Here is a 27,268-nt window from a genome sequence, read left to right on the forward strand (position 1 = left end):
CTCAACCAATTCACATTCCCACCAGCAGTGCAAGAGTGTTCCCTTTACTCCAGACCCTCTCCAGCATTTATTGTTTCTAGATTTTTTGATGATGGCCATTCTGACTGGTGTGAGACGATATCTCATTGTAGTTTGGGTTTGCATTTCTCTAATGATGAATGATGTTGAGCATTCTTTCATATGTTTGTTGGCAGTCTGTATATCTTCTTTGGAGAAATGTCTATTTAGGTCTTCTGCCCATTTTTGGATTGGGTTGTTTGTTTCTCTGTTATTGAGCTGCATGAGCTGCTTATAAATTCTGGAGATTAATCCTTTGTCATTTGCTTCATTTGCAAATATTTTCTCCCATTCTGAGGGTTGTCTTTTGGTCTCGTTTATGGTTTCCTTTGTTGTGCAAAAGCTTTAACGTTTCATTATGTCCCACTTGTTTATTTTTGTTTTTATTTCCATTTCTCTAGGAGGTGGGTCAAAAAAGATCTTGCTGTGATTTATGTCATAGAGTGTTCGGCCTATGTTTTCCTCTAAGAGTTTAATAGTTTCTGGCCTTGCATTTAGGTCTTTAATCCATTTTGAGCTTATTTTTGTGTATGGTGTTATGGAGTGATCTAATCTCATACTTTTACATGTACCTGTCAAGTTTTCCCAGCACCATTTACTGAATAGGCTGTCCTTCCTCCATTGTACATTCCTGCCTCCTTTATCAAAAATAAGGTGACCATATGTGTGTGGGTTTACCTCTGGGCTTTCTGTCCTGTTCCATTGATCTATGTTTCTGTTTTTGAGCCAGTACCATACTGTCTTGATTACTATAGCTTTGTAGTATAGTCTGCAGTCAGGGAGCCTGATTCCTCCAGCTCCATTTTTCGTTCTTAAGATTGTTTTGGCTATTCGGGGTCTTTTGTGTTTCCATACAAAATTTGAAATTTTTGGTTCTAATTCTGTGAAAAATGTCAGTGGTAGTTTAATAGGGAATGCATTGAATCTGTAGATTGCTTTGGGTAGTAGAGTCATTTTCACAATGTTGATTCTTCCAATCCAAAAACATCGTATATCTCTCCATGTATTTGTATCATCTTTAATTTCTTTCATCAGTGTCTTATAATTTTCTGCATACAGGTCTTTTGTCTCCTTAGGTAGGTTTATTCCTAGATACTTTATTCTTTTTGTTGCAATGGTAAATGGGAGTGTTTTCTTGATTTCCATTTCAGATTTTTCATCATTAGTGTATGGGAATGCCAGAGATTTCTGTGCATTAATTTTATATCCTGCAACTTTACCAAATTCTTTGATTAGCTCTAGCTGTTTTATGGCAGCATCTTTAGGATTCTCTATGTATAGTATCATGTCATCTGCAAACAGTGACAACTTTACTTCTTCTTTTCCGATTTGGATTCCATTTATTTCCTTTCCTTCTCTGATTGTTGTGGCTAAAACTTCCAAAGCTATGTTGAATAAGAGTGGTGAGAGTGGGCAGCCTTGTCTTGCTCCTGATCTTAGTGGAAATGCTTTCAGTTTTTCACCATTGAGGATGATGTTGGCTCTGGATTTGTCACATATGGCCTTTATTATGTTGAGGAAAGTTCCCTTTATGCCTACTTTCTGTAGGCTTTTTATCATAAATGGACATTGAATTTTGTTGAAAGCTTTCTCTGCATCTATTGAGATGATCATATTGTTTTTCTCCTTCAGTTTGTTGATATGGTTTACCACATTGTTTGATTGGCATATACTGAAGAATCCCTGTATTCTTGGAATAAATGCCACTTGATCATGGTGAATGATCCTTTTAATGTGCTGTTGGATTCTGTTTGCTAGTATTTTGTTGAGGATTTTTGCATCTATGTTCATCAGTGACATTGGCCTGTAGTTTTCCTTCTTTGTGACATCCTTGTCTGGTTTTGGTATCAAGGTGATGTTGGGTTCGTAGAAGGTATTTGGGAATGTTCCTCCTTCTGCTATATTTTGGAAGAGTTTGAGAAGGATAGGTGTTAGCTCTTCTCTAAATGTTTCATAGAATTTGCCTGTGAAGCCATCTGGTCCTGAGCTTATGTTGTTGGAAGGTTTTTAATCACAGTTTCAATTTCAGTGCTTGTGATTGGTCTGTTCATATTTTCTATTTCTTCCTGATGCAGTCTTGGCAGGTTGTGCATTTCTAAGAATTTGTCCATTTCTTCCAGGTTGCCCTTTTTATTGGCATAGATTTGCTTGTAGTAATCTCTCATGATCTTTTGTATTTCTGCAGTGTCAGTTGTTGCTTCTCCTTTTTCATTTCTAATTCTATTGATAAGAGTCTTCTCCCATTTTTTCTTGATGAATCTGGCTAATGGTTTATCTATTTTGTTTATCTTCTCAAAGAACCAGCTTTTAGTTTCATTGATCTTTGCTATCGCTTCCATCATTTTTTTTTCATTTATTTCTGATCTGATTTTGATGATTTCTTTCCTTCTGCTAACTTTGGGGTTTTTTTGTTCTTTTTTCTCTAATTGCTTTAGGTGCAAGGTTAAGTTGTTTATTCAAGATGCTTCCTGTCTCCTAAGGTGGGCTTGTATTGCTATAAACTTCCCTCTTAGAACTGCTTTTGCTGCATCCCATAGGTTTTGGGTCATTGTGTCTCCATTGTCATTTGTTTCTAGGTATTTCTTTAATTCGCCTTTGATTTCATCAGTGATCACTTCATTATTAATTTGTGTATTGTTTACCCTCCATGTGTTTGCATTTTTTACAGATCTTTTCCTGTAATGGATATCTAGTCTCAAAGCATTGAGGTTGAAAAAGATACTTGATACAATTTCAATTTTCTTAAATTTACCAAGGCTTGGTTTGTGACCCAAGATATGATCTATCCTGGAGAATGTTCCATGAGCACTTGAGAAAAATGTGTATTCTGTTGTTTTTGGATAGAATGTCCTATAAATATCACTTAAGTCCATCTTGTTTAATGTATCATTTAAAGCTTATGTTTCCTTATTTATTTTCATTTTGGATGATCTGTCCATTGGTGAAAGTGGGGTGTTAAAGTCTCCTACTATGAATGTGTTACTGTCGATTTCTCCTTTTATGGCTGTTAGTATTTGCCTTATGTATTGAGGTGCTCCTATGTTGGGTGCATAAATATTTACAATTGCTATATCTTCTTGGATTGATCCCTTGATCATTATGTAGTGTCCTTCTTTGTCTCTTCTAATAGACTTTATTTTAAAGTCTATTTTGTCTGATATGAGAATTGCTACTCCAGCTTTCTTTTGTTTTCCATTTACATGGAATATCTTTTTCCATCCCCTTACTTTCAGTCTGTATGTATCTCTAGGTCTGAAGTGGGTCTCTTGTCGACAGCATATATATGGGTCTTGTTTTTGTATCCATTCAGCCAATCTGTGTCTTTTGGTGGGAGCATTTAGTCCATTACATTTAAGGTAATTATCAATATGTATGTTCCTATTCCTATTTTCTAAATTGTTTTGTGTTCGTTATTGTAGGTCTTTTACTTCTCTTGTGTTTCTTGTCTAGAGAAGTTCCTTTAGCATTTGTTGTAAAGCTGGTTTGGTGGTGCTGAACTCTCTCAGTATTTGCTTGTCTGTAAAGGTTTTAATTTCTCCATCAAATCTGAATGAGATCCTTGCTGGGTAGTGTAATCTTGGTTGCAGTTTTTTCTCCTTCATCACTTTAAATATGTCCTGCCACTCCCTTCTGGCTTGCAGAGTTTCTGCTGAAAGATCAGCTGTTAACCTTATGGGGATTCCCTTGTGTGTTTTTTGTTGTTTTTCCCTTGCTGCTTTTAATATGCTTTCTTTGTATTTAATTTTTGACAGTTTGATTAATATGTGTCTTGGCATATTTCTCCTTGGATTTATCCTGTATGGGACTCTCTGTGCTTCCTGGACTTGATTAACTATTTCCTTTCCCATAATAGGGAAACTTTCAACTATAATCTCTTCAAATATTTTCTCAGTCCTTTTCTTTTTCTCTTCTTCTGGAACCCCTATAATTCGAAATTTGGTGCGTTTAATGTTGTCCCAGAGGTCTCTGAGACTTTCCTCAGTTCTTTTCATTCTTTTTTCTGTATTTTGCTCTGCAGTATTTATTTCTATTTCCACTATTTTATCTTCCAGGTTACTTCTCCGTTCTTCTGCCTCAGTTATTCTGCTATTGATCTCATCTGGAGTATTTTTAATTTCATTTATTGTGTTGTTCATCATTATTTGTTTCTTCTTTAGTTCTTCTAGGAACTTGTTAAATGTTTCTTGCATTTTGTCTATTCTATTTCCAAGATTTTGGATCATCTTTACTATCATTATTCTGAATTCTTTTTCAGGTAGACTGCCTATTTCCTCTTCATTTGTTAGTTCTGGTGTGTTTTTATCTTGCTCCTTCATCTGCAGTATTTTTTTCTGTCATCTCATTTTGCTTATCTTACTGTGTTTGAGGTCTCCTTTTTGCAGGCTGCAGGTTCATAGTTCCCGTTGTTTTTGGTGTCTGTCCCCAGTGGCTAAGGTTGGTTCAGTAGGCTTCCTGGTGTAGGGCACTAGTGCCTGTGTTCTGGTGGATGAGGCTGGATCTTGTCTTTCTGGTGGGCATGTCCACGTGTCGTGGTGTGTTTTGGGGTGTCTGTGGACCTATTATGATTTTAGGCAGCCTCTCTGCTAGTGGGTGGGTATGTGTTCCTGTTTTGCTAGTTGTTTTGGCATAGGATGTCCAGCACTGTAGCTTGCTGGTTGGTGAGTGAAGCTGGGTGCTTCCGTTGAGGTGGAGATCTCTGGGAGATTTTCGCCATTTGATATCATGTGGAGGTGGGAGGTCTTTTGTTGACCAGTGTCCTGAAGTTGGCTCTCCCACCTCAGAGGCACAGCAGTGACTCGTGGCTGTGCCATCAAGAGCCTTTCATCCCCTCAGCTCAGAATAAAAGGGAGAAAATGTAGAGAGAAATAATTAGTAGAAGTAGGAAGAAAGAAAGAAAGAAAGAAAGAAAGGAAGGAAGGAAGGAAGGAAGGAAGGAAGAAAGAAAGAAGAAATGAAGGAAAGAAGGAAAGAAAGAAAAAGGAAAGAAAGGAGGGAGAGATGGAGGGATGGAAGGAAAGAGGGATGGAGCAAGGGAGGAAGCAAGGAAGCAAGGAAGAAAGGAGGGAAGGAAGGTTAAATAAAGAAAGACTTAAGATAAAGTAAAATAAAATAAAGTAAAATATAATAAAGTTATTAAATTAAAAAAATAATTATTAAAAAAATTAAAAAAAAAAACGGACAGATAGAACCTTAGGACAAATGGTGGAAGCAAAGCTATACAGACAATATCTCATACAGAAGCATACACATACACATTCACAAAAAGAGGAAAAGCGGAAAAAATCATAAATCTTGCTCTCAAAGTCCACCTCCTCAATTTGGGATGATTCGTTGTCTAAAGGAGGGAAGGGAGGAAAGAAAGAAAGAACGAAAGAAGATAAAATAAAGTTATTAAAATAAAAAATAATTATTACGAAAAAAATTAAGAAAAAAACGGAAGGGGAAAAAATCATAAATCTTGCTCTCAAAGTCCACCTCCTCAATTTAGAATGATTCGTTGTCTATTCATGTATTCCACAGATGCAGGGTACATAAAGTTGATTGTGGATCTTTAATCCTCTGCTTCTGAGGCTACTGGGAGAGATTTCCCTTTCTCTTCTTTGTTGTCACAGCTCCCAGGGGCTCAGCTTCGGATTTGGCTGCCCCTCTGCATGTAGGTCGCCGGAGGGCGTCTGTTTTTCGCTCAGACAGGACGGGGTTAAAGGAGCCATTGATTCGGTGGCTCTCGCTCACTCAGGCCGTGGGGAGCGAGGGGCACAGAGTGCGGGGCGAGCCTGCAGCGGCAGAGGCCGGCGTGACGTTGCACCAGCCTGAGGCTCGCCATGTGTTCTCCCGGGGAAGTTGTCCCTGGATCCCGGGAACCTGGCAGTGGCGGGCTGCACAGGCTCCCCGGAAGGGGGGTGTGGATAGTGACCTGTGCTCGCTCACAGGCTTCTTGGTGGTGGCAGCAGCAGCCTTAGCGTCTCCTGCCCGTTTCTGGGGTCCGCGATTTTAGCCACATCTCGCGCCCGTCTCTGGAGCTCATTTAAGCAGCGCTCTTAATCCCCTCTCCTCGTGCACCAGGAAACAAAGAGGGAAGAGAAAGTCTCTTGCCTCTTTGGCAGTTCCAGACTTTTCCCGGACTCCCTCCCAGCTAGCCATGGTGCACTAACCCCTTCAGGCTGTGTTCACGCCGTCAACCACCGTCCTCTCCCTGCGCTCCGACCAAAGCCCGAGCCTCAGCTCGCAGCCCCACCCGCCGCGGCGGGTGAGCAGGCAAGTCTCTCGGGCTGGTGAGTGCCGGTCAGCACCGATCCTCTGTGCGGGAATCTCCCCACTTTGCCCTCTGCCGCCCTGTTGCTGCGCTCTCCTCCGTGGCTCTGAAGCTGCCCGCCTCCGCCAGCCGCAGTCTCCGCCAGCGAAGGTGCTTCCTAGTGTGTGGAAACCTTTCCTCCTTTACAGCTCCCTCCCACTGGTGCAGGTCCCGTCCCTATTCCTTTGTCTCTGATTTTTCTTGTTTTCTTTTGCCCTACCCAGGTATGTGGGGAGTTTCTTGCCTTTTGGAAAGTCTGAGGTCTTTTGCCAGCGTTCAGTAGGTGTTCTGTAGGAGTTGTTCCACATTTAGATGTATTTCTGGTGTATCTGTGGTGAGGAAGGTGATCTCCACGTCTTACTCTTCTGCCGTCTTCCCCTCGTCCATGGAAAGGATGTCTTGAGAGCCATTTATTCTTTTTTCAAATGAGGAAACTAAGGCACAAAGAGGCCAAGAGACTTGTTTAACTCATATATATGAAACTCTGTGCTTTCCATAGTACTGATCTTTGGCAGGGGCAATAAAAGGCACCAAGCAAAAACACTCAAATTAGCCTTGTCATGGAATCCCACTGATGCCTCTCCAATTTGCAAATGGTAAATGAAGTTCCACTTTTGAATTTAACTTTGATATCTGCTCATGTGCTAAGTTCCTAACTGCTTAAAATGTAAGCAACACAGAGCTGCAAAGAACTAAGTTTAGCACCAAATTCTTCAGGGAGCAAAAGGTGTGGGTTCTTTCCCAACCATTATTAGCTCTTTTAAATAGTAAAGCAGAAAGAATTCCTGAACAGCCAGCACAGGGCCTCTCCCCAGCCACCCAGAACATTATTTTTGGAAAAGCGTGTATTTCTGAAGTGAATTATCTGTGGCCAATAGGAACCTTTGTGGTATGGAAAAATACATTGTTTGTGTTCAGCTGTAGTGTGAAAAATATAATGAAAATACATTGCTGTAGCCTAATCCAATATACTTTCTTTGCTGACTACTCTTCAATAAGAAGTGTGGGTTTTATACCCCTTCAGCTCAAAAATTCTGTGATTTCTCATGACACAAGGAAATGATAGTGGGTACGTTCAATGGCCTGAAGGCGATTTTAGACTCAAGGTAAAGAGCTCTTCTACACCTGGCTTTGGAAAAGACTCTCACCTCTCTTGTGGTTCAGAAACCCAGTTTCACACAGTTCACACATTTTTGGTTAATGAAGATGTTGAGGCTGTGTCTGGAGCTGGATTAGAAATTCCTCAAGATGCCTATCTTTAGTGGCCTCCTTCCTTTGCCTTGTTAGTTTGCTGATGCCTACCTTGGGCAGAGAGCACCAAGGGTCAGTTTTTCTCTTGCCAGCACACCAGAGAGAATGCTCATAATGTCCCTTCTCCAGGTTTTAGTAGCCTCAATACAACATCTTAAACTCACCACCTTTCCTAAACATCCTATAACACCAAGAGTTCCTTATAAGAATCAGAGTTTCACTATAGTTATGTAGGCAACACAGAAAATACATTTTGGAGAACAATCAATCAATCAATCACAGTTTAAAAATTAATGAATTCATTCAAAAACATTCACTGAGTGCCATGCCCACTGTGTGTCAGCACTGTACTAACTGCTGGGGATACAAAGACACAGAGGGCAGGGACTTTGTCCCCAAGAAGCTTTCATACCGGAAGGAGAAAGATGGATGTTGATGGGAAAACATATATGAGAGCCATTCTAGCATCTATGCAGCAGGGTGACAAGCTGAGGGAAGGGGGTGATGAAGTAGAAAATTGGTGGTAGGTTAGAAAAGTTGGTAAGGGAAGAGGCACCAACTTGTTCCTTTTGAATTTGTGTTCCTCTTAAATGACAGAAAAAGGTAGTGAAAGAATCAGAACTATCTGGTGTTGGAAATAAATTAGTACTGTACTCCTGAAACTCATTCACAGTTACTTTCAAAAGATTGTCACAATATAGTAAGTCTTTGTTTTGGGCTAAGTATTTCTTATAGACAAAGCTAATTTGCTTCTGGAAACATTTGGCATTGTGAGATATAAACTTTATTGCATCTCTTTCCAAAGGCAATCCACCAAGGCAAGATGCCACCCTCGAGTTAAGTCATTTTACTACATATAATGACATAATACTGGGGTGTTTATAAGTTGCCTGCATTAAATACGTTTGAAAAAGGGCCCCAGCTGAGCTGGATTTATCATGAATTCAATGAAGCTTAGGCTTCACGGCTCCTCACTTTTATAGGTTCCTTGCAAGGTCTTGAGAGGGGTCCTAGCGAATTTGTATTCATAATTTTGCATATTTTTATTTGATAGGATTTCCCAAAGTAGAAGAAGTTCAGGCCCCACAAAACCTTGATTCATCACCGGGTTTCAGGTAATTATAAGTCAGTAGATTTCTTGAATGAAGCCTCTATGTTATTGACAGACATCAGGTGAAGTAGTTAGCAGTGTGGTAGTCTATTTTAAATCCGAAATCTATCTCAAAGATGAGCCAAGAGCTTATTAATTAATAAAGTACCACTTTTTGAATGGTGGTAGTAATCATATCTCTTTCATATAAAATCAGGAATGAAGTATATTATGGAAAAGCAGCAGTGGTTGATAACCCTAAATGTTAAGTATACTTTTTTCTCTGACTTTAAAGTGTTTCTCCTTCATTCACCTATGCAGGTTCAGACTGCTGGCTTATTTTTTAAAATGCTTTTAGTCACTTCATTGGTTCTAACAATACAAGCTCCATGATATTAGAAACTGAATTACTCAACAATGTAGAAAGTCTTTATAACTTAACCAGACAGAGCACATTCACATGCTGGCTTGTCTGTGGTAAATCAATATTGTACCAAGAACGTAAGCACTAAGAGGGATAAGAAAAAAATCAAAGCCTTATCCCTAGTGAGTTATTTACCCCATTGTTGAGAATATCAATGAGGGAGGTGTGGCCACACTACGAAGGCAAATTGAGCTGCCCTCACAGAGCCGCCCTAATGTTCCCCCAGTCAACTAGCTTTTGTTTCCTTTAGATAGCTATGTACACACAAAAGCTTACACACTTCAGGGTGCTGGCATCACTTTTTGCTATGTACTAGAATCCTGGCATCTTCTCAGATTTAGAAATGTATAACGCTAAAAATAACTTGGGTCTGCCCTTTGGGGTGATTCAGGGTGGCTGTTTTATTTTTAATAGTTCAAAATTCTGAGATTGTCACACCTAGCAACTACTATACTTTTCTTTTCACAACTGCATCTTATTCTTCCCACCTGTAGTATTTTCTCCCATTCTATAGGTTTTGTCACTTTCTTGATAGTGTCCTTTGAAGCACAAACTGTTTAATTTTTATAAAATCCCATTCATCTATTTTTCCTTTGGTTGTTTGTGCTTCTGGTAGCATATCTAAGAAACTGTTGTCTAATGCAATGTCATAAAGATTTACTCCTGTGTTTTCTTCTAAGTGGTTTATAGCCTGAGCTCTTACATTTAGATATTTGATCCATCTAGATCAAATTAATTTTAATATATGGTTTGAAGTGTAGGAGTCCAGCTTCATTATTTCGTGTGTGGATGTACAGGTGTCCCAGCATCATTTGAAAAGACTGTTCTTTCTATGTTGAATTGCTTTGGCACTCTTGTTGAAAATCAATAGACCATAAATATGAGGGTTTATTTCTATACTGTCAATTCTGTTCCATTGATTTTCATGTCTGTTCTTATTCCAGTACCACAATGTGATTTCAGTAGCTTTGAACTGAGTTTTGAAACCAGGATGTGTGAATCCTCCCACTTTGTTCTTTACCAACATTCTTTTGGTTAATCTGTTTCCTTGAATTGCCATATGAATTTTAGAATTAGCTTGGCAATTTCTGGGAAGAAGTCAGCTGGGATTTTGACAGGAATTGCAATGGAACCAGAGGTCGATTTGGGAAGTAGTGACATTTTAATAAGTTTATCTTCCAGTCCATGAATCCAGCATGTCTTTATATTTATTTAGAGCTTCTTCAAGTTCTTTCAACAGTTTTGTGCTTTTCAGTGTGAATCTTGCACTTACTTGGTTAAATTTTTTCCTAGGTATTTTATTTGTTTTGATGCTATTACACAAGGAATTGTTTTCTTAATTTCTTTTCTGGATTACTCATTGCTGGTGTGTAGAAAAAATATTGATCTTATATCCTACAACCTTGCTGAACTCATTTATTAATGCTAACAGTTATTTCCCTGGATTGCCAGGAATATCTCTGTGGTCTTCCAGTTTCCCAGGAATACAATGGAACATTTCAAAGTCTCTGTGGACATCTCATTCCTCAGCTTTTCTTTTTAAGCTTTTAGTTTGGGCTGTTTTTTGCCCCAAAATGTTATCCATTGCCTCATGCAACCACCATGTTAAAATATTTGCTTCAAAAGGTTTTCCAGAAATGCCACATGAGGAGAGGCTTTTCTCACTAGACAGCTCTCAGTCAGGTCAAAGGCAATCCTTTCAAGTGAGGTCTTCCAGGGGACCACCAGATATGTAAAACAATGACAGTTCTTTGGGAATGAGGCTTTGAAGGACCTCCCAGTCCATCTTGCTCCTTCTGGTATCAGGGATGTGGGCTTTTTTTCAAGGTTACCCCTGTCATGGAGATCAAAGTTCAAGGACAAGTTAAAGGAACACAGATCTCATTGTTCTTACAGAAATTAATTTGTTTTCCTTTAATAAGTTGCCTCCCAATTTGCTGCAAGCCTGTTGGTTAAATTTCCAGAGTTCAGAAGAAGTTGATTCTGACCATTTTTTCCACTTTTGTTGTTGTTGTTGTTATTGTTATTGTTGCTTCTATGGAGGGATGAATTTTCAGATGTCTTTCCTCCATCATTTTTACTGATTTTCTTGCAATACTTTTTAATATCTCTAAAGTCTCAATGGCCATAGCCTAATTAAATATTTTTCATGGGAGATGATTAAGGAAAAAATAAATAAACAGAGAAATAAATAAACAAATAAAAAGAGAAAATATAATTCTCATAGAGGCTTTCCCAGGTGGGTAGATTAAGGTTGAAAAGGTATTCCTATATTTAGTGGTCTCAAAATTAAGGTTAAAGTAACAGATGTTTTAAAACCACAACCCCCCCCCCCCTTTTTTTTCATTCATGTTAAACACAGGCTTTAGAGTCAGAACTGAGTTCAAATTCCAGCTCTGCTTCTTTCTAGCTTGATTACTTAGGACAAGTTATGTAACTTCTCTGTGCCTCAGTTTCCTCATTTGTACAATGGGGTAATATATCTATCACATGAATAGACACTCAACATCATCAGCTATTACAGAATTGCAAAATGTGGCAAAAACCACAAGATGCAACTACACACCTACGAGAAAGGACAAATTTAAAAAAAAAACAACAAATATAAGGATCAGGTGAAGATGTGGAGCAACTGTAACTCTCATAGACTGCTAGTGGGAAAGCAAAATGGCACAGGCACTTTAGAAAACAGTTTAGCAGTTTCTTAAAATGTTAAATATGCACTTAGCATATGATGAAGCATTCCCACCCTTAGGTATTTTACCCCAAAGAAACGAAAACATATGCTCACACAAAACATATGTTCACACACACATGTGAGTGTTTTCAGAGGCTTTGTTCATAATAGCCAAAAAACTAGAAAACATTTCAAATGTCCATCAAACTATGAATGTGAAAACAAAATGTGAATCCACACAACTAGAATACTACTCAGCAATAAAAAGGAATGAACTACTGACACGTGCAACAAAACAGATGAATCTCCAAAGAGATTGGCTAACTGAAAGAAGCCAAAAACAAAAGGCTACATACCACGTGATTTCATTTGTAAGATATTCTGGAAAAGGCAACATTATATGGACAAAAATCAGATTGGTGGTTGCCAGGGGCTGGTAGTGGGAGGAGGATGGATTGAGTACAAAGAGACATGAGGGGTCTTTTGGGAGTGCAGAAGTTTTCTTCACCTAAAATGTGGTTGTGGCTATAGAACTATATGTTTGTCAAAACACATCACACTCTATATTTAAAAATAGTGAATTTTGTTAAATGAAAATTATACATAAATAAACCTGACATAAGAAAATAATAAAACAAACCTAAAAAAACTACTGAGTGAAAATAAATGTAAGAAAAATCAACTTACAGTTTTTCAAATTCAAGGGTCATCATGAGGATGCTTTCAATTGTTGTATGTGACACTTGTGTTGTCCCCATTCTATGAAGGAGAAGGCTTAACATGCATGGTACAAAACTGAAAGACAAAAATTCTAAACCTAAAAAGATACTTAACATGTGGTTGCTTCAATTCTGGCTTCTTACTTGCCATAGATGATAATTCCAAAGAGCTCTTATTGAAGACATTTAAATTTGCATCTTGAAATTAATGATTTGGTGCTGAACAGTACAATAATTTTTTATTATTCTAACTTCTCTAACTTCTGCAATTTTCAATTGCATCTACCTCTTTTGATCACTCTTTAAAAAAAATAATGTACCCCTTATTCTTTCTTGCTTTCCGGGATAAATAATATTCCTACATGCATCTACATGTTCCATATCTATACGTGTTCTTCAACACTGTTCTCATTCTCTGCTGGCTGTCTTACCCATATATATTCGTTCTTAATCCTTTTCTTTGCCAATAACTCTTATTTTCAATAACCCAGTTAAAATCTAACTTATGACTTTTTAGCCAAAGTACTCAATCTTTGACTAAAGTAAAAAAGAGCAGAAATTATCTCATTAGTTATGAAACTGTTGCAATACTTACAAATATTTTAATGCTGGCAATTTAAAAAGATAAGAATCTTCAACTGTTGTCAAAGGATTATGATTGAGAATTCTGAAAAATAGGAATGGAATTAAAATTATCTGAATTTTCACTCACTTCCATGAAAGCTTATATTCATTTTTTTTGGTATGTAGCTTGAAGGTTACAAAATAAATCATTTTCTGTCTTTACCTATAAATCAGCCTTAGAATCTGCAAAACACTCTTTCATTGGAAACTACCAAGGTCTCTAGATGATAAAGTGGAGAAGAAAAACAAACACACAAACAAACAACAACAACAAAAACAGTGGCAAGCAAAGAAAAAATATGCCAAAGAACGTTTCAGGTTAAAAACCCCAGAAGTGAGTATGCTGGTAGGAAGCCCTTGCTCTGTAAAAAAGTACTATTTCTAGTGTCCTCCATAATTCAAGGTGTTTTTCTTTCTACAATTTTTTTTTAAAATTTCATGATTTAAACTACCCAGTTAAATACAAAAATAGGGCTAATTCCTTGGTTCTGGAACCAAAGAAGAAGAGGTAAGTCCAAGAGGAACTGGTGAAAGCCATACTCCTATCACATAGTCCCATGTGTATTCTTGTATCATAGCTTTTCTTACTGTGTATGTTATCACCTGTTCACTTGTCACTCTCCTAGATTGTCAGCAACTTGAGAGCAGGGACCACACTTTATTGTCATCATTATTCCTGTGCCTAACATAGTGCCTAATATTTACTAGGTATTTAATAAATGTTTGCTGAATAAATAAATAAAATTTTGTTTATATATCAATAAAATAAACAAATTAATTTTGGGAAACAAAATTTTATTCCAAAATGCTGGAGTAGATTTTCTTCTTAGTTCTTTCTTTCTATTTTTTTTGTTTGTTTGTTTCTTAGTTCTTTAAAACAAATACGGGGAAAAAACAAAAAAAAATGGAAGAATATCTAACTTTAGGTTAATTCAAGAATTATTAGCATACTTTTGCAGAATATTATAAAGATAATTATCAAAACTAATATCTTTTGGGTTACCAGGCATCTGTGATCAGCATTTCACATTTATTCTTTACAGTAACCTTATGTGATAGATATATTACCCCATTGTAATAGACACATGAATAGACACTCTTTTGAAATGAAGTGTCTGTTCAAATCCATTTTTTAATTGGATACTTATATTGGGTTTCAAGAGTGCTTTCTATTAAAAGCAATGGAGAAAGTCCTTTCTCTCAGATATGTGTATAATAAATATCTTCTCCTGGGACTGTGACTTATTTTCATTGTATTAAAGTGTCTCTGAAGGCTAGAAGTTTTAAATTTTTGATGAACTCTAATTTAGCAATTTTTCTTTTTTCCTCATATTTATTTAATTTATTTATTTGGTTGTGCTGGGTCTTAGTTGCAGCAGATGGGCTCCTTAGTTGTGGCTCCTGAGTTTCTTAGTTGTGGCATGTGAACTCTTAGTTGTGGCATGCATATGGGATCTAGTTCCCTGACCAGGAATCGACCACGGGCCCCCTACTTTGGGAACTTGGAGTCTTAACCCCCAGGGCAGTCCCTTAGCAATTTTTCTTAGATGGTTTGTGCTTTTTTGTGTCTTATCTAAGAAATGTTTGTCTGAGACCCCATTATGTAACCCAAAACCACAAAGATTTTCTCCTATGTTTTCTTTCAGAAGTTATATCATTACATTTAGGTCTATGATTCATTTTGAGTTAATTTTCATACATGTTGTGAGGGAAGGGCCAAGTTTCTTTTTTTTCAGTTTAAAAAACTATTTCTGTAGGACCCTATTGTGACAGTTAATTACACAACTTACTGCACCTTAAATTGTGCCATCCCCCCTCCAATATGGCAAGCTAATAGAAACTTTCTGTTATGCCAAGGCAAGTTGAGGGCATTGCATGAGTTTAGTATGCGGAAATGCCCTGCGTTTAGCAGTCTGTTCCAACCATCTTTGTCAGGTCAGCTGACAAATGACTGTCTTCACCACGCCGTCACACACTGGTCACTGCTCTAGTCTCATCTCCCTCAGCCTCCCACAGCATCTGCCACAATTGCGATCCCTCTCTTGTCAGCTAGAGGTCCTCCTCTCTGGATATTAAAAATTATTTCCCTACGTAACTACAATACTGTTAACACACAATATTGAAGAAATTATATTCCTACACAATAATATTACCTAATAAGGAGTTGCTATTCAAATTTCCCCAATTGTCTCTCTCATATAATATCATTTCTTTTAACAGGTTTTTGAGGTATAATTGACAAACAATAATCTGTGTTCACACACACACACACATACACCCCATGAAGACTTCACCAAAATCAAAATGTCCATCACCTCAGAAAGTTTCTTAATGTCTTTTTGTAATTCTTCCTTCCCATCGTTCCTTGCCCTTCCCAATGGCCATGCAACCATTGATCTGCTTTCTATTTGCCTTTTCTAGAATTTTGTGTAAATGGAATCATACAGTGTATTCTTTTTTCTAACTGGCTTCAAACTCAGTGTGAATATTTAAATCTTCAGCCATATTGTTGTATATATCAGTAATTCATTTCTGTTTATTGCTGAATAGTATTCCATTACATGGATGTACCACCATTTATCTATTCACCATTGATGGACATTTGAGTTGTTTCAGTCTTTGTCTATTACAGATCAAGTTCCTATGAATATTTGTGTACAAGTCTTTGTATGGATATATACTTCCATGTCTCTTGGGTAAATACCTGCAAGTAGAATGGCTGGATCATTGGTGAGTGTATGTTTAAGTTTTTAAAAAAATACCTATTTTCCATAGTGGTTTGATCATTTTACATCTCTACCAGCAGTGTATGAGAGTTGCATTTTCTTCACGTTGTGGCCAACACTAGTTATGCTCAGTATTTTTAATTTTAGATAGTTTAATAAGTGTGTAGTTGTATCTCACTATAGCATTCCTAATGATTAATCATGTCAAACATTTTTTCATATGCTTATTTTCCATCTGTATATCTTTGAATCTTTTATCTATATTTTTCTGGAGTTTTGAGAGTCCTTTATATATTCTGGAAATTAGTCCTTTATCCAATATGTAAGTTGCTACATATTTTCTCCCATTCTGTGACTCATCTTTTCATTCTCTCAGGAATGTCTTTTGCAAGGCAGAAATTCCTAATTTTGATGGTGTCTAATTTGTCTATTTTTTTCGTTTATGGATTATGCTTTTGGTATTGTATCTACAAAATCTTGCCCTAGTCAAGGTCATAAAATTTTTCACCTCTTTGGTTCTAGAAGTTTTATACTTTTATGTTTTATAGTTTTATGTTTTACATTTAGATCTTTGAACCAATTTGAGTTCATTTCTGTATATGGTTTGGATGGAAATTCTTTTTTTTTCTTTTTGCACCTAGATATTCAATTGTTCAAGCATCATTTGTTGAAAAGACTATCGTTTCTCCACTTAAATGCCTTTGAACCTGAAAATCAGTTGTCCACATCTTCTGAACTTTCTATTCTGTTCCTTTGATCTTTTTGTCTATCTTTACACTACTATCACAATGTCTTCAAAGTGTAGATTCATAAGCCTTGAAATCAGTTACTGTTAGTTCTTCAACTTTGTTCTTTTTCAAAGTTGTTTTAGTTATTCTAAATTTAATTTCCATATGAATTTTAGAATTAGCTTGTCAATTTCTATAGAAAAGCCTACTGGTATTTTGATCTATAAATCGATTTTGGGGAGAATTGATGTCTTAATAATATTGAGTCTTCTGAACCATGAATACATTATATCTCTCCATTTAATTAGGTCTTCCTTAATTTCCGCCAGCAATATTTTACAGTTTTCAGTGTGCAAGTCTTTTACATCTTTTGTCAGATTTATTCTACGTATTTTATATGTTTCATTATATTATAAGTAGTATTTTAAAACTTTGATCTCTGATTGTTTGTTGAGATAAATTAATCTTTTTGTATGTTGATCTTGTACGCTGCAAACTTGATAAACTCATTTATTAGTTCCAGTAGCAATTTTGTAGATTCTCTCAGGCTTTCTATATAATCATGTTATCAGCAAATAACGATAGTGTTACTTCTTCCTTTCCATTCTGAATATTTCTTTTATTTTTGTTGTCCTGTTGCACTGCCTAGAACCTACAGTGCACTGTCAAATAGAAGTAATGAGAGCACACATCCTTGCCTTTGTCCTGATCCTGGAGAGAAAGTACTTTGTCTCTCACTATTAAATATGATGTTAGGCTTTTTGTAGAAGTCATTTATCAGGTTGAGGAAGTCTGCTTCCATTCCTAGTCTACTGAGGGATGTTTTTTCTTTAATCAGGAATGGATGTTAGATTCTTTCATTCTTTTCCTGCATCAATTGCAATGATTATGTGATTTTTCTCTTCTTTTCTTTTCTTAATTTGTTTATTTATGTCTGGCTGCATTGGGTCTTCATTGCTGCATGCAGTCTTTCTCTAGTTGTGGAGAGCAGGGACTACTCTTCGTTCCAGTATGCAGGCTTAACATTGCGGTAGCTTCTCTAGTTGCAGAGCACAGGCTCTAGGTGCACGGGCTTCATTAGTTGTGGTACATGGGTTCAGTAGTTGTGGCTCACGGGCTCTAGAGTGCAGGCTCAGTAGTTGTGGTGCATGGGCTTAGTTGCTCAGTGGCATGTGGGATTTCCCGGACCAGGGCTCAAACCCATGTCCTCTGCACTGGCAGGTGGATTCTTAACCACTGCCCCACGAGAAATGTCCTGATTTTTCTTTTTTAGTGTACTAAGTTGGGTAAATAGATTTTCATATATTAAATGAACCTTTCATTCTTGAGATAAACTTCACTTGGTCATGCTGTATCATCTTTTTATATATTATTGGATTTGATACACTAAAATTTTGTGAAGAATTTTTGCCTGTGTGTTCATGAGAGATATTGGTCTATAGTTTTCTTGTAATGTCATTGTGTAATCTTTTTTTTTTTTTTTTTTTTTTTTTTGCGGTATGCAAGCCTCTCACTGTTGTTGCCTCTCCCGTTGTGGAGCACAGGCTCCGGACACGCATGCTCAGCAGCCATGGCTCATGGGCCCAGCCGCTCCATGGCATGTGGGATCTTCCCAGACAGGGACACGAACTTGTGACCCCTGCATCGGCAGGCGACTCTCAACCACTGCACCACCAGGGAAGCCCCATTGTGTAGTCTTGGTATGGTGAATGTTTGCCTTATAAATAAGTTGGGAAGTATTCCCTTCTCTTCAACTTTCTGGTAGAGTTTCTGTAGAATTGGCATTATTTTATTCCTTAAATGTTTGGTAGAATTTATCAGTTAAGCAACCTGGACTTAAAGCTTTCTTTGTTGGAAGGTTTTAAACTGCACATCCAATTTCTTTATTATCTTTATTCTTGAATAAACTTTAGTAGAGCATGTCTTTCAAGGAATTTGTCCATTTCATCTTGAATTTATTGTTATAAAGTATTCTATAATATTCTCTTATTATCCTTTTAATATCTATAGTACTTTTCTATTTTGCAGTTTATTTATTTCTACTTTGATCTTTATTGTGTTCTTTCTTCTCTTACTCAGTGATTAATTTGCTTTCATTTTTCCAGTTTAATGTGGCAGTTGAGGAAGTTGAGTACAGCATTAGCAATAGCCCACATGTTGGCATATTATGTTTTCAGTTTCAGTGAGTTCAAAATAGTTTCTGATTTCCCTTTTGATTTCTTTTTTGACTGTAAAGTTACTGAGAAGTTTGTTGTTTAGTTTCCAAATATTTGGAGCTTTTTCAGATTTCTTAATTTCTAATTTAATTCCATTGTGGTCAGAGACATATATTGATTGTCTAAAATCCTTTAAAAATTTTTTTTAAGTATTTCTTTTTAATTTATTTGTTTGCTGCTTTGGGTCTTTTTTGCTTTCCCTGGGCTTTCTCTCATTGCAGCAATCAGGGGCTACTCTTCACTGCAGTGAACCGGCTTCTCATTGGATGGCTTATATTGTTGCAGAGCACAAGCTCTAGGTGCGTGGGCTTCAGTAGCTGTGGCACACAAGCTCTAGAGTGCAGGCTCAGTAGTTGTGGCATACAGGCTTAGTTGCTGTGCAGCATGTGGGATCTTCCCAGACCAGGGATTGAACCCATGTCCCTGCATTGGCAGGCAGATTCTTAACCACTGAACCATCTGGGAAGTCCCAATTCCAGTATTCTTAATCTTTTGTTTAGATCCATATTCTAAACTGGTGTCATTTTCCTTCTGCTTAAAAATTCTTATTTTAATATTTCCTACAGTGAAAGTCTACTAGTAATGAATTATTTCAGCTTTTGTATGTCTGAGACAGTCTGTATTTTACTTTTGTTTTGACAGATCTGGGTGTAGAATTCTAGTTTGATAGAACTCAATTCACTACTTTAAAGATGTTATTACACTGAGTTCTCATTTACATTGTTTCCAACAAGAATTCTGCTGTCATTGTTATCTTTATTCCTCTGTTTGTAGTGTATAGTTTTTTTCCTCTGGCTGCTTTTAAATTTTTCTCTTTATTGCTGGTTTTGAGCAATTTGACTATTTTTGTGCCTTGGTGTTGTTTTCTCCATGTTTCTTATGCTTAAAGTTCATTTATCTTCTTGACATTGTGGTTTTATAGTGTTTACCAATTTGGAAAAATTTGGGGTATTATTTCTTCAAATTTTTGTATTTCTCCTCTCCTTCATGGACTCTAAGTACACATGTATTAGGCCACTTGAAGTTGTTGCACAACTCACTGATGCTATATTCATTTTTGTTGTTGTTTTGTTTTGTTACTCTTTTTGTTTCATTTTGGATAGTTTCTATTACTATGCCTTAATGTTCACTGACTCTTTCTTCTGCAGTGTCTAATCTGTCATTAACCTCGTTCAATGTCTTTTTCATTTAGACATTGTTTTTAATCTCTAGAAACTCAATTTGTATCTGTTTTATATTTTCCATGCCTGCACTTAACATTTTCAGTGTTTAGTCTGGGTTTTTTGACATATGAAATACAGTTATAATAACTTTTAATCATGTAAAATAACTTTTTAAATGTTCTTTTCTGCCAATTCTAACATCTGTATAGACTATGGGTTAGTTTTGATTGGTTGCCTTTTCTCCTCAGTATGGGTCATATTTTCCTACTTCTTTGCATGCTTGGAAATTTTTCATATGATCCCAGGTATTGTGAGTTTTAGTTTATTGTGTGTTATATATATTTATATTCTTGTAAAATGCTTGGGCTTTGTTTTGGGTGAAATTAAGTTACTCAAAACAATTTTATTCTTTTAGGTCTAGCTTTTAAGATTTGTTGGGTAGGAGTCCAAGTAGCCTTTAGTCTGGAGCTCATTATTTGCAACTACTGAGGCAGATCCTTTCTGAGTATCATGAGGTTTTCCAGTCTGACTTGTAGGAACAGGTACTATTCCTACAACCCTGTGTGATATCCAGTTATTCTTATTATTAATCCTTTCATGTGGTTCTTTTCCTGGCATCAAGTAATTCCTCACACAAATATACTGACCAATATTTTGTTGAATTCTCAAGAGATCCCTCTGCATATCTCCAGAGTTCTTTGTCTGTGCACTTCTTTTCTCTCTGATACTCTGCTTTGTGAACTCTAGTTATCCTGGTTTCCCAGACACTCAGCTCCATTTCCTCAGTCAGGGACTCCACCAGTCTCTGCCTGTACTTCTCTTCCCTGTACCATGACCTGGAAACTCTCTCAGAGAGGTAAGTTAGGGCAATTATAGGGATCACTTCATTTATTTCCCATCTCCTGGGGATCACTAAACTTTATTGCCTGAGGTGCAGTTTCTTGAAAACTGTTGTTTCATATGTTCTGCCTGATTTTTTCATTGTTTCAGGTGGGAGGTTAAATTGGTCCTTGTTACTTCATCTTGGCCAGAATCCAATAATATTCTTACAGTCTGTTTTGTTTTGATACAGGGTCCAATTAAAGATTAGGCATTACATGTCATGTCTTTGCTTCCTTTAATGTAGAATATCTCCTTACTATTTTTTTTTTTTGGTCTTTTATGACATTGGCATTTTTGAAGAGTCTTAGCAAGTTGTCTTGTAAATTGCCCCACAATCTGGATTTGTCTGTTTCCTGATTAGATTGAAAGTAAACATTTTGGGGAAGAATACTATATAGGTGATGTATTCTTCATATTTCATCATATCAGGTGTCCAAGTGCTAAGTTTGATCACCTGATTAAGGTGGTATCTTCCATATCTCTCCATTGTAAAGTTATTTTTCCCCTTGGTAATTGATAAATAATATGTGGGGTGATACTTTGGGATCAGTGAAGATCCTACTTTCAAACACCTCTTCACCCTACTGTGCATCAATGATAATCCTTGTCTAAATTGATTATTACATTCATACTTGCAAAATGACACTTTCCCAATTCTATAATTCCTTTTACATTTATTAGCTGACATTATTCTATAAAGAAGAGCTCCCCCACTTTTCATTTTGAGTATCATTATGAACGTATGTACCTTTTAAAAAATTAACGATGTTATACCTTATTATAATGTGATAATATTATTCTTTGGAATGTTCCTTTTGTCCAGATTTGGCCAATGCAATCTCTGTTATGTTTAACCACACGATGCTTTTTTACTACTAGAATAATTTCTAATATATTACTACTCACAAATAGGAACTGAGAAACGGACTCCAGAAGGTACGGTCTTATTCAGACTCTTCTTAGAAGTCTGCCTTCCTCCTGTGTACTCTTAACCCAAAGTGAGACTTTCGGGTTGGAAGGATATACACCTGAATTAAACTACAGATCAATGTCACCAAATTCTAATCTCTATTCCCTTTTTTCTAGGCATACTGTACATTCTGCAATCCTAATTCTTCTGTTGGGCACCTCTCTCCTCCTCTATATTTATTTACAACAGTCAAGAGCAGCAATTGGCCAACTGGCCCCTATCCAGTTCTCCAGTCCATATGCCCCAAGAACTCCTTTTTACACTGGTCTGTGGTGGCCTTGTACTACCTCTTCTACCTACTCAGGTAACTCTTTTACCACGAATTTAATTACCTGTGTTTCCATTTATAGGATCTTACCTAACCGTATGGCCTGCTGCCTCTGCCAATTTAAAAATACTATTGAGGTTTTCTGTAAGACAGTCAAGTTGTGTTGTGAGAATGAATGCCTAACAGATGTCACACATCGTGGTGAGTCTCCATTGCAGGATAATAAATTATTAATTTAATTCTTTAATTTTTAATCAATGATGATAAATTTTAAAATTAATGATGTAATTGCATTATTTTAATTCATTCATTCCGAGTTCCAGTTCCCTATGTTTCTAAGAACTACCACCTTGCTAAAAATCAGATTCTTGGTTACATTATTAAGCTAATAATAGCTCAGTTACATTGTTAGCTTAATAATGTAACTGATCCGCATACATAAAGGAACAAGAGAAAGGAATGGAAGGGGGAAGGGAATTAACATTAATGGTCACATATCCTATGCTGTGCTCTCTGCAAATGAGAACTTATTCATATAGCGCATAACAGTTTGTAAACTGACTTTATATACATTAGGTCTCAAGTACCCTTTGTCTTATAGGACAGGTATAAATATATTTTTGTTCATTTTGTTTGTTTCTGCAATTTTATAAAGAGTACAAGTGATGCTGTTTTATGTCCTATTTGGAGCCTGAGAGTTTCTGGTTCCATAACCAGAAGCTGCTACCTAGCCCTCCTAATGGATGGGAGATATAGTTTATTCTTAGACTGTCAACCTCTGAACTTGCTCTGAATCTTAAGCTTTTCTATCCAGAAAACACTCAGGGGCTTTCAACTCTTTTTCTATATATTAGATTTATTGGCACTAACTTGATAACTTCCAAAATGTGCTTTCATGCCCACGTAGCTTGAATACAAGTCTCTTTCAGTGATCTTGAGCACATCATAAATAATAACACTTTGCTACTTTTATAAAGAAAATATTGCTGATTTTTCAACACAATTTTTTTTTTTTTGTCCATGCCACACAGTTTGTGGGATCTTAGTTCCCCAACCAGGGATTGAATCCTGGCCACAGCAGGGAAAGTGCCTGGTCCTAACCACTAGACCACCAGGGAACTCCTCCAAACAATTTTTTTACTAATTATATTACTCCCTTCTCCCCCAGAAGTGGACAGAAAGGGCAGTTTTAATCTCCTTTTAAAGGTGAGGTAAAACAGGATCAGAGGTGTTGAGTGCTATGACACTAGTGCCCCGATCTCCTGTCCCCATTTTGCGGCTTTCGGCAAGCCCATGCGTCCCCTTTCTTATGACACTTCCCTCCCCCTTTGACCCTCACCCAAAATACTTTTAATCGTTTTGGAAGAGAAGCTCAGCTACACAATGGTACACCTTACCTTCACACAGTCAGAAGATTTGGATGGTTCCCCAAGTAAAGCTGGAAATATTAGAAGTAAAATGAAATGAAAGCAAAGTAGCCATCTGACAGAAGTTGCTTTTTCCCTTCTGCGTTTTAGGACCTCAAGTATTATTCCATTGATTTGGTGAACATTCCACATTGGCATACAATCTGGCAATTCTCTTACCTTATACCCGAGATCGCTGCCCAAATTTTTGCAAAGAACCACGGTGGACATAGTGTTTTTTTCTGTATAGAGCCTTCTGTTATGGGGGCTGTGATATATGGAAGCAGGGACTGAGAAAAGGACTCGGTGAGGGGGGTGGAGAAGGACATGCCTAGATGACGACCTGTTAGCGGCGGTTGTTGTCGTGGTCATCTGTGATAGCAGCAAGAACACAAGCACACTGAAGAGGTGGAGAGAGGAAGCCTCATACTCCTCTGCCTCTGAGGCAGGACAGGATGGGGTATATGAATGTGAGGAGTCACAGTAGATCTGCAGAGAGTCCAGCTGAGTAGGGGAATATTTGTCTTCCAGCTTTGGCTATTCTTGAATACTGGCCCTTGGGAACCAGTGGAGTAATCCTGAATATAGTTACTATATTTCATGCTACAGAATTTTCTGATAGCCCCTTTTTCAAGAGATATCTTTTTCACATTTTGTTGTTGCCAGTGATAGGATTAAGTATGGGTTTCTTTTTCTCCTAAGTGGCACTCAAACGTTGAGTGATTCCTAATTTATTTGGCTGTGGACTGACAAAAAGCTGTCCCATCAGTCTTCAATGATCAAAAACAGTCTCTTCTTTTTTGATAGATGAAGAAACATCTATAGGGAATGCAGAAGAATCGTTGATGAAGGTGTTACAAGCCCGGAAGAAGAACAATAGCACCGAGCTGACTATTGAGTCAGAGATGGCATCCTCAGATAAAAGTGCTGTCAGCTTGTCAGGCTTCATGAATGAGCAGCTGGCCTTTAATAATAAAAGTGATATTATCAGTGCACTAAATTACATACTGCTCTATATCCCAAAGGGAAATCTAGGAGATGTGGAATCAGCATTATTACCATTCATTCAACTTCTTTTTTCAAATACACAAGATGGAGATATGTCGCTGGGTCTTTTGAAAAACAATACAAGGAGCCCTACTGTTAAACCTGTACCCAACAATTCAACTAATAAAAATAAATTGAGGAAACTGCATTTTCTGGAAAATTTGTTAGATGCAGAAACTCAAGAAAAATTGATGAGGTTAAAAAGGAAGAGAAAGCTGCCATGTGTATGCGTTGCAACCTTTTAAGTGCCATGTTTAAATGTTACATCTTTCAAAGGAAATTGGAAACTGCCCAACCACAGAAAGACAGCCTAGCAGAAATTGAGAGTACAGAAGAAAAGCTGCTGAGAGTGAATAGGGTCCTCAAAGGCCCAAAGGGTATACAGAAAATGCACCTCAAAGTAGTGGGAGATGAGAGCGTCAGGGGGAAACAGAATGCCCAGGCATCTGTGGCGAGCACTGCCAAAGAAAGAATGCTCAGGAGGCCATCCCCAAGAAAGCTGAAACAGCTTCTCATGGTGCAGAGGCCTAGGAAGCTGGTGGGAAAGTCCTCCAATGCAGAGCCTTCATTCATAAAGGAACACAAGGCAGCAGGCTCCTCTTCCCTGAAACAGTACTTCAAGGGCAGGCCTTCTGCCTCCATCCCTCCAAAATCCCCATCTGAGGATAAAAGCAAATCAAAAGACTTATCCAACACTATTTTTGTTTTAGAAGCTGCAAAGGCTAGAGTTAGAAATATTAAGGCTCCTGAACTAATCTCACATTCTGGGTAAAAAATACATCTTCCATAAAACTCAGTCTCATCGGGTCCACAGAAAATCCAAAGTCAAAAGGAGTCGAAAGTTCAGAAAGAAAAGTTCACTCGATAGAATGATACTTGCAAGCCCTCTGTTCTCTGTAGTGAGGAGTCTCATAAATTCCCCTACAGGAGAGGCTGTTTCACCTTCAAGAGAAGTGACTTCTCAGGAAAATCCTTTTCCAGAATTATTTTCTCTTTCAGACCCTTCTACAGAAAACACTACTTCAGAAAACAATACTGCACACAATGTTTCTGAAGAAATTATTTCTACAGGAAACTCTGCTCTGTCAGGAGTAATTGGTCCTGGAAACACTACCCATAGGAACGTCTCCACTGCACATTCTACTGTTGCTGCAGACAACAGTATGCCAACTGTTCAACACACCAACAAAACACAATGGGAGTACCACAACACGGGCACTGAATTATCCTCTAAGCTCACAGGCTTCACTTTCCCAGAGCTCACATCCCTGGGTGATCAAGTTGAAACTCAGCTAAACTAGCAGCTACGGTCCCTCATCCCTGACAATGACATGTGAAGGCTCATTTCTTATGTTATCCAGACTTTGAAAATGGACTGCTTGGAGACCCACGTGCAGCTGGCCTGTGCCAACCTCATCTCTAGAACAGGCCTCCTGATGAAGCTTCTCAGCAAGCAGCAAGAAGTAAAGATGTCCAAAGCGAAATGGGATATGGACCAGTGGAAAACTGACAACTATATCAGTGAGAGCACAGAAGCCCAGAGTGAGCAGAAAGAACAGGAGTCAAGTGATGTGAGGATAACCCCTGAAACATGGGACCTGGACTTTTACTCAGTTTAGGACATGCCATTAACGTGCCCAAGCAGGAATACCATGGGCTCCTAGACTGTATCTTATCTTCAGCCATGAAACTGGCTAAGACAGCGATCTCCCACTTTGCTCATTTAGAGAGTGTGCCACTATTCCTAGGGTGGACGAGAAAAGGACATAACACAAGATAAATAAATTGTAGATAAATAAATTGTAGAAGAAAATGCTAATGATAAGATTAATAACATTAAATTTGGCTTGTTCTTATGGAAGCTACTCACGTGAAAGGATTGGGTTTTATAGTAGTTTAAGAATAGTTAGCTATTGTTTAGAATAGGTTTAAGAATAGTTAGCTTTCATCCCTTCTATCTCCTTGTTTTAAAAAAAAATGTTATTTATTTTCTTAGCTCACAAGAGAAGTTCCAGGATATGGTTATAACAACAAATTCATCTTGACAATATCTATAACTGTAGTAGTGACGGTTTTGGTTACAATTCTCTGTCTCATTGAGGTAATGACAATAATTGAGATTCAGAACCCACAACCTGAGAATCAAAGCCACCCTTCCACCTACTACTGCTTGATTCTTCTTTTTAGTCATGAGGACTGAGATACACTTTGCTCCTTTACTGAAAAGTACATTCCCAGGATTTTTTTATTTGTTTGTTTTTGGCTGCGTTGGGTCCCTATTGGAGCGCATGGGCTTCTCATTGACGTGGCTTCTCTTGTTGTGGAGCACGGACTCTAGGCATGTGGGCTCAGGAGTCGTGGCGCATGGACTTAGTTGCTCTGCAGCATGTAGGACCTTCCCAGACCAGGGATCGAACCTGTGTCCCCTGCACTGGCAGGCGGATTCTTAACTGCTGTGCCACCAGGGAAGTCCCCACAGGGTTTCTAAAGGAACTCCACTCCCAGGAGATCTCTATGGGATTGGATCCGTGATAACAAGCCATTGGACTATTTTGACAAGTTAAGTTTATAAGAAGGCCAGAGTTGACACGATAGTAAAATTTCTTCAACTCAAAAGACTATGCTGATTTGATGTACTCGCCAGTCACTCTCATTCTGCATTGCTTTCTTTCCTTGTTGGCTGAAGTGATGAGAGGTATAGGGTCTCCATACTCATGGAACTATCAGT

At 37.6% G+C, this 27,268-nt stretch overlaps 1 protein-coding gene across 1 annotated transcript in view; it reads left to right on the forward strand.

Moving 5' to 3' along the window:
* Positions 1–26,740, forward strand: part of LOC116746153 (leucine-rich repeat-containing protein 37A3-like) — a 68,181-nt gene extending 41,441 nt beyond the window's left edge. Inside the window, 5 exon segments of the mRNA XM_032617460.1 lie at positions 22,170–22,288; positions 24,301–24,595; positions 24,709–25,306; positions 25,308–26,111; positions 26,537–26,740. Of these exon segments, the coding sequence (XP_032473351.1) occupies positions 22,170–22,288; positions 24,301–24,595; positions 24,709–25,306; positions 25,308–26,111; positions 26,537–26,740 (2,020 nt within the window).
* Positions 26,741–27,268: the final 528 nt, after the last annotated feature.

Source organism: Phocoena sinus, chromosome 20, assembly GCF_008692025.1.
Source record: "Phocoena sinus isolate mPhoSin1 chromosome 20, mPhoSin1.pri, whole genome shotgun sequence".
NCBI classification, from domain to species: domain Eukaryota; kingdom Metazoa; phylum Chordata; class Mammalia; order Artiodactyla; family Phocoenidae; genus Phocoena; species Phocoena sinus.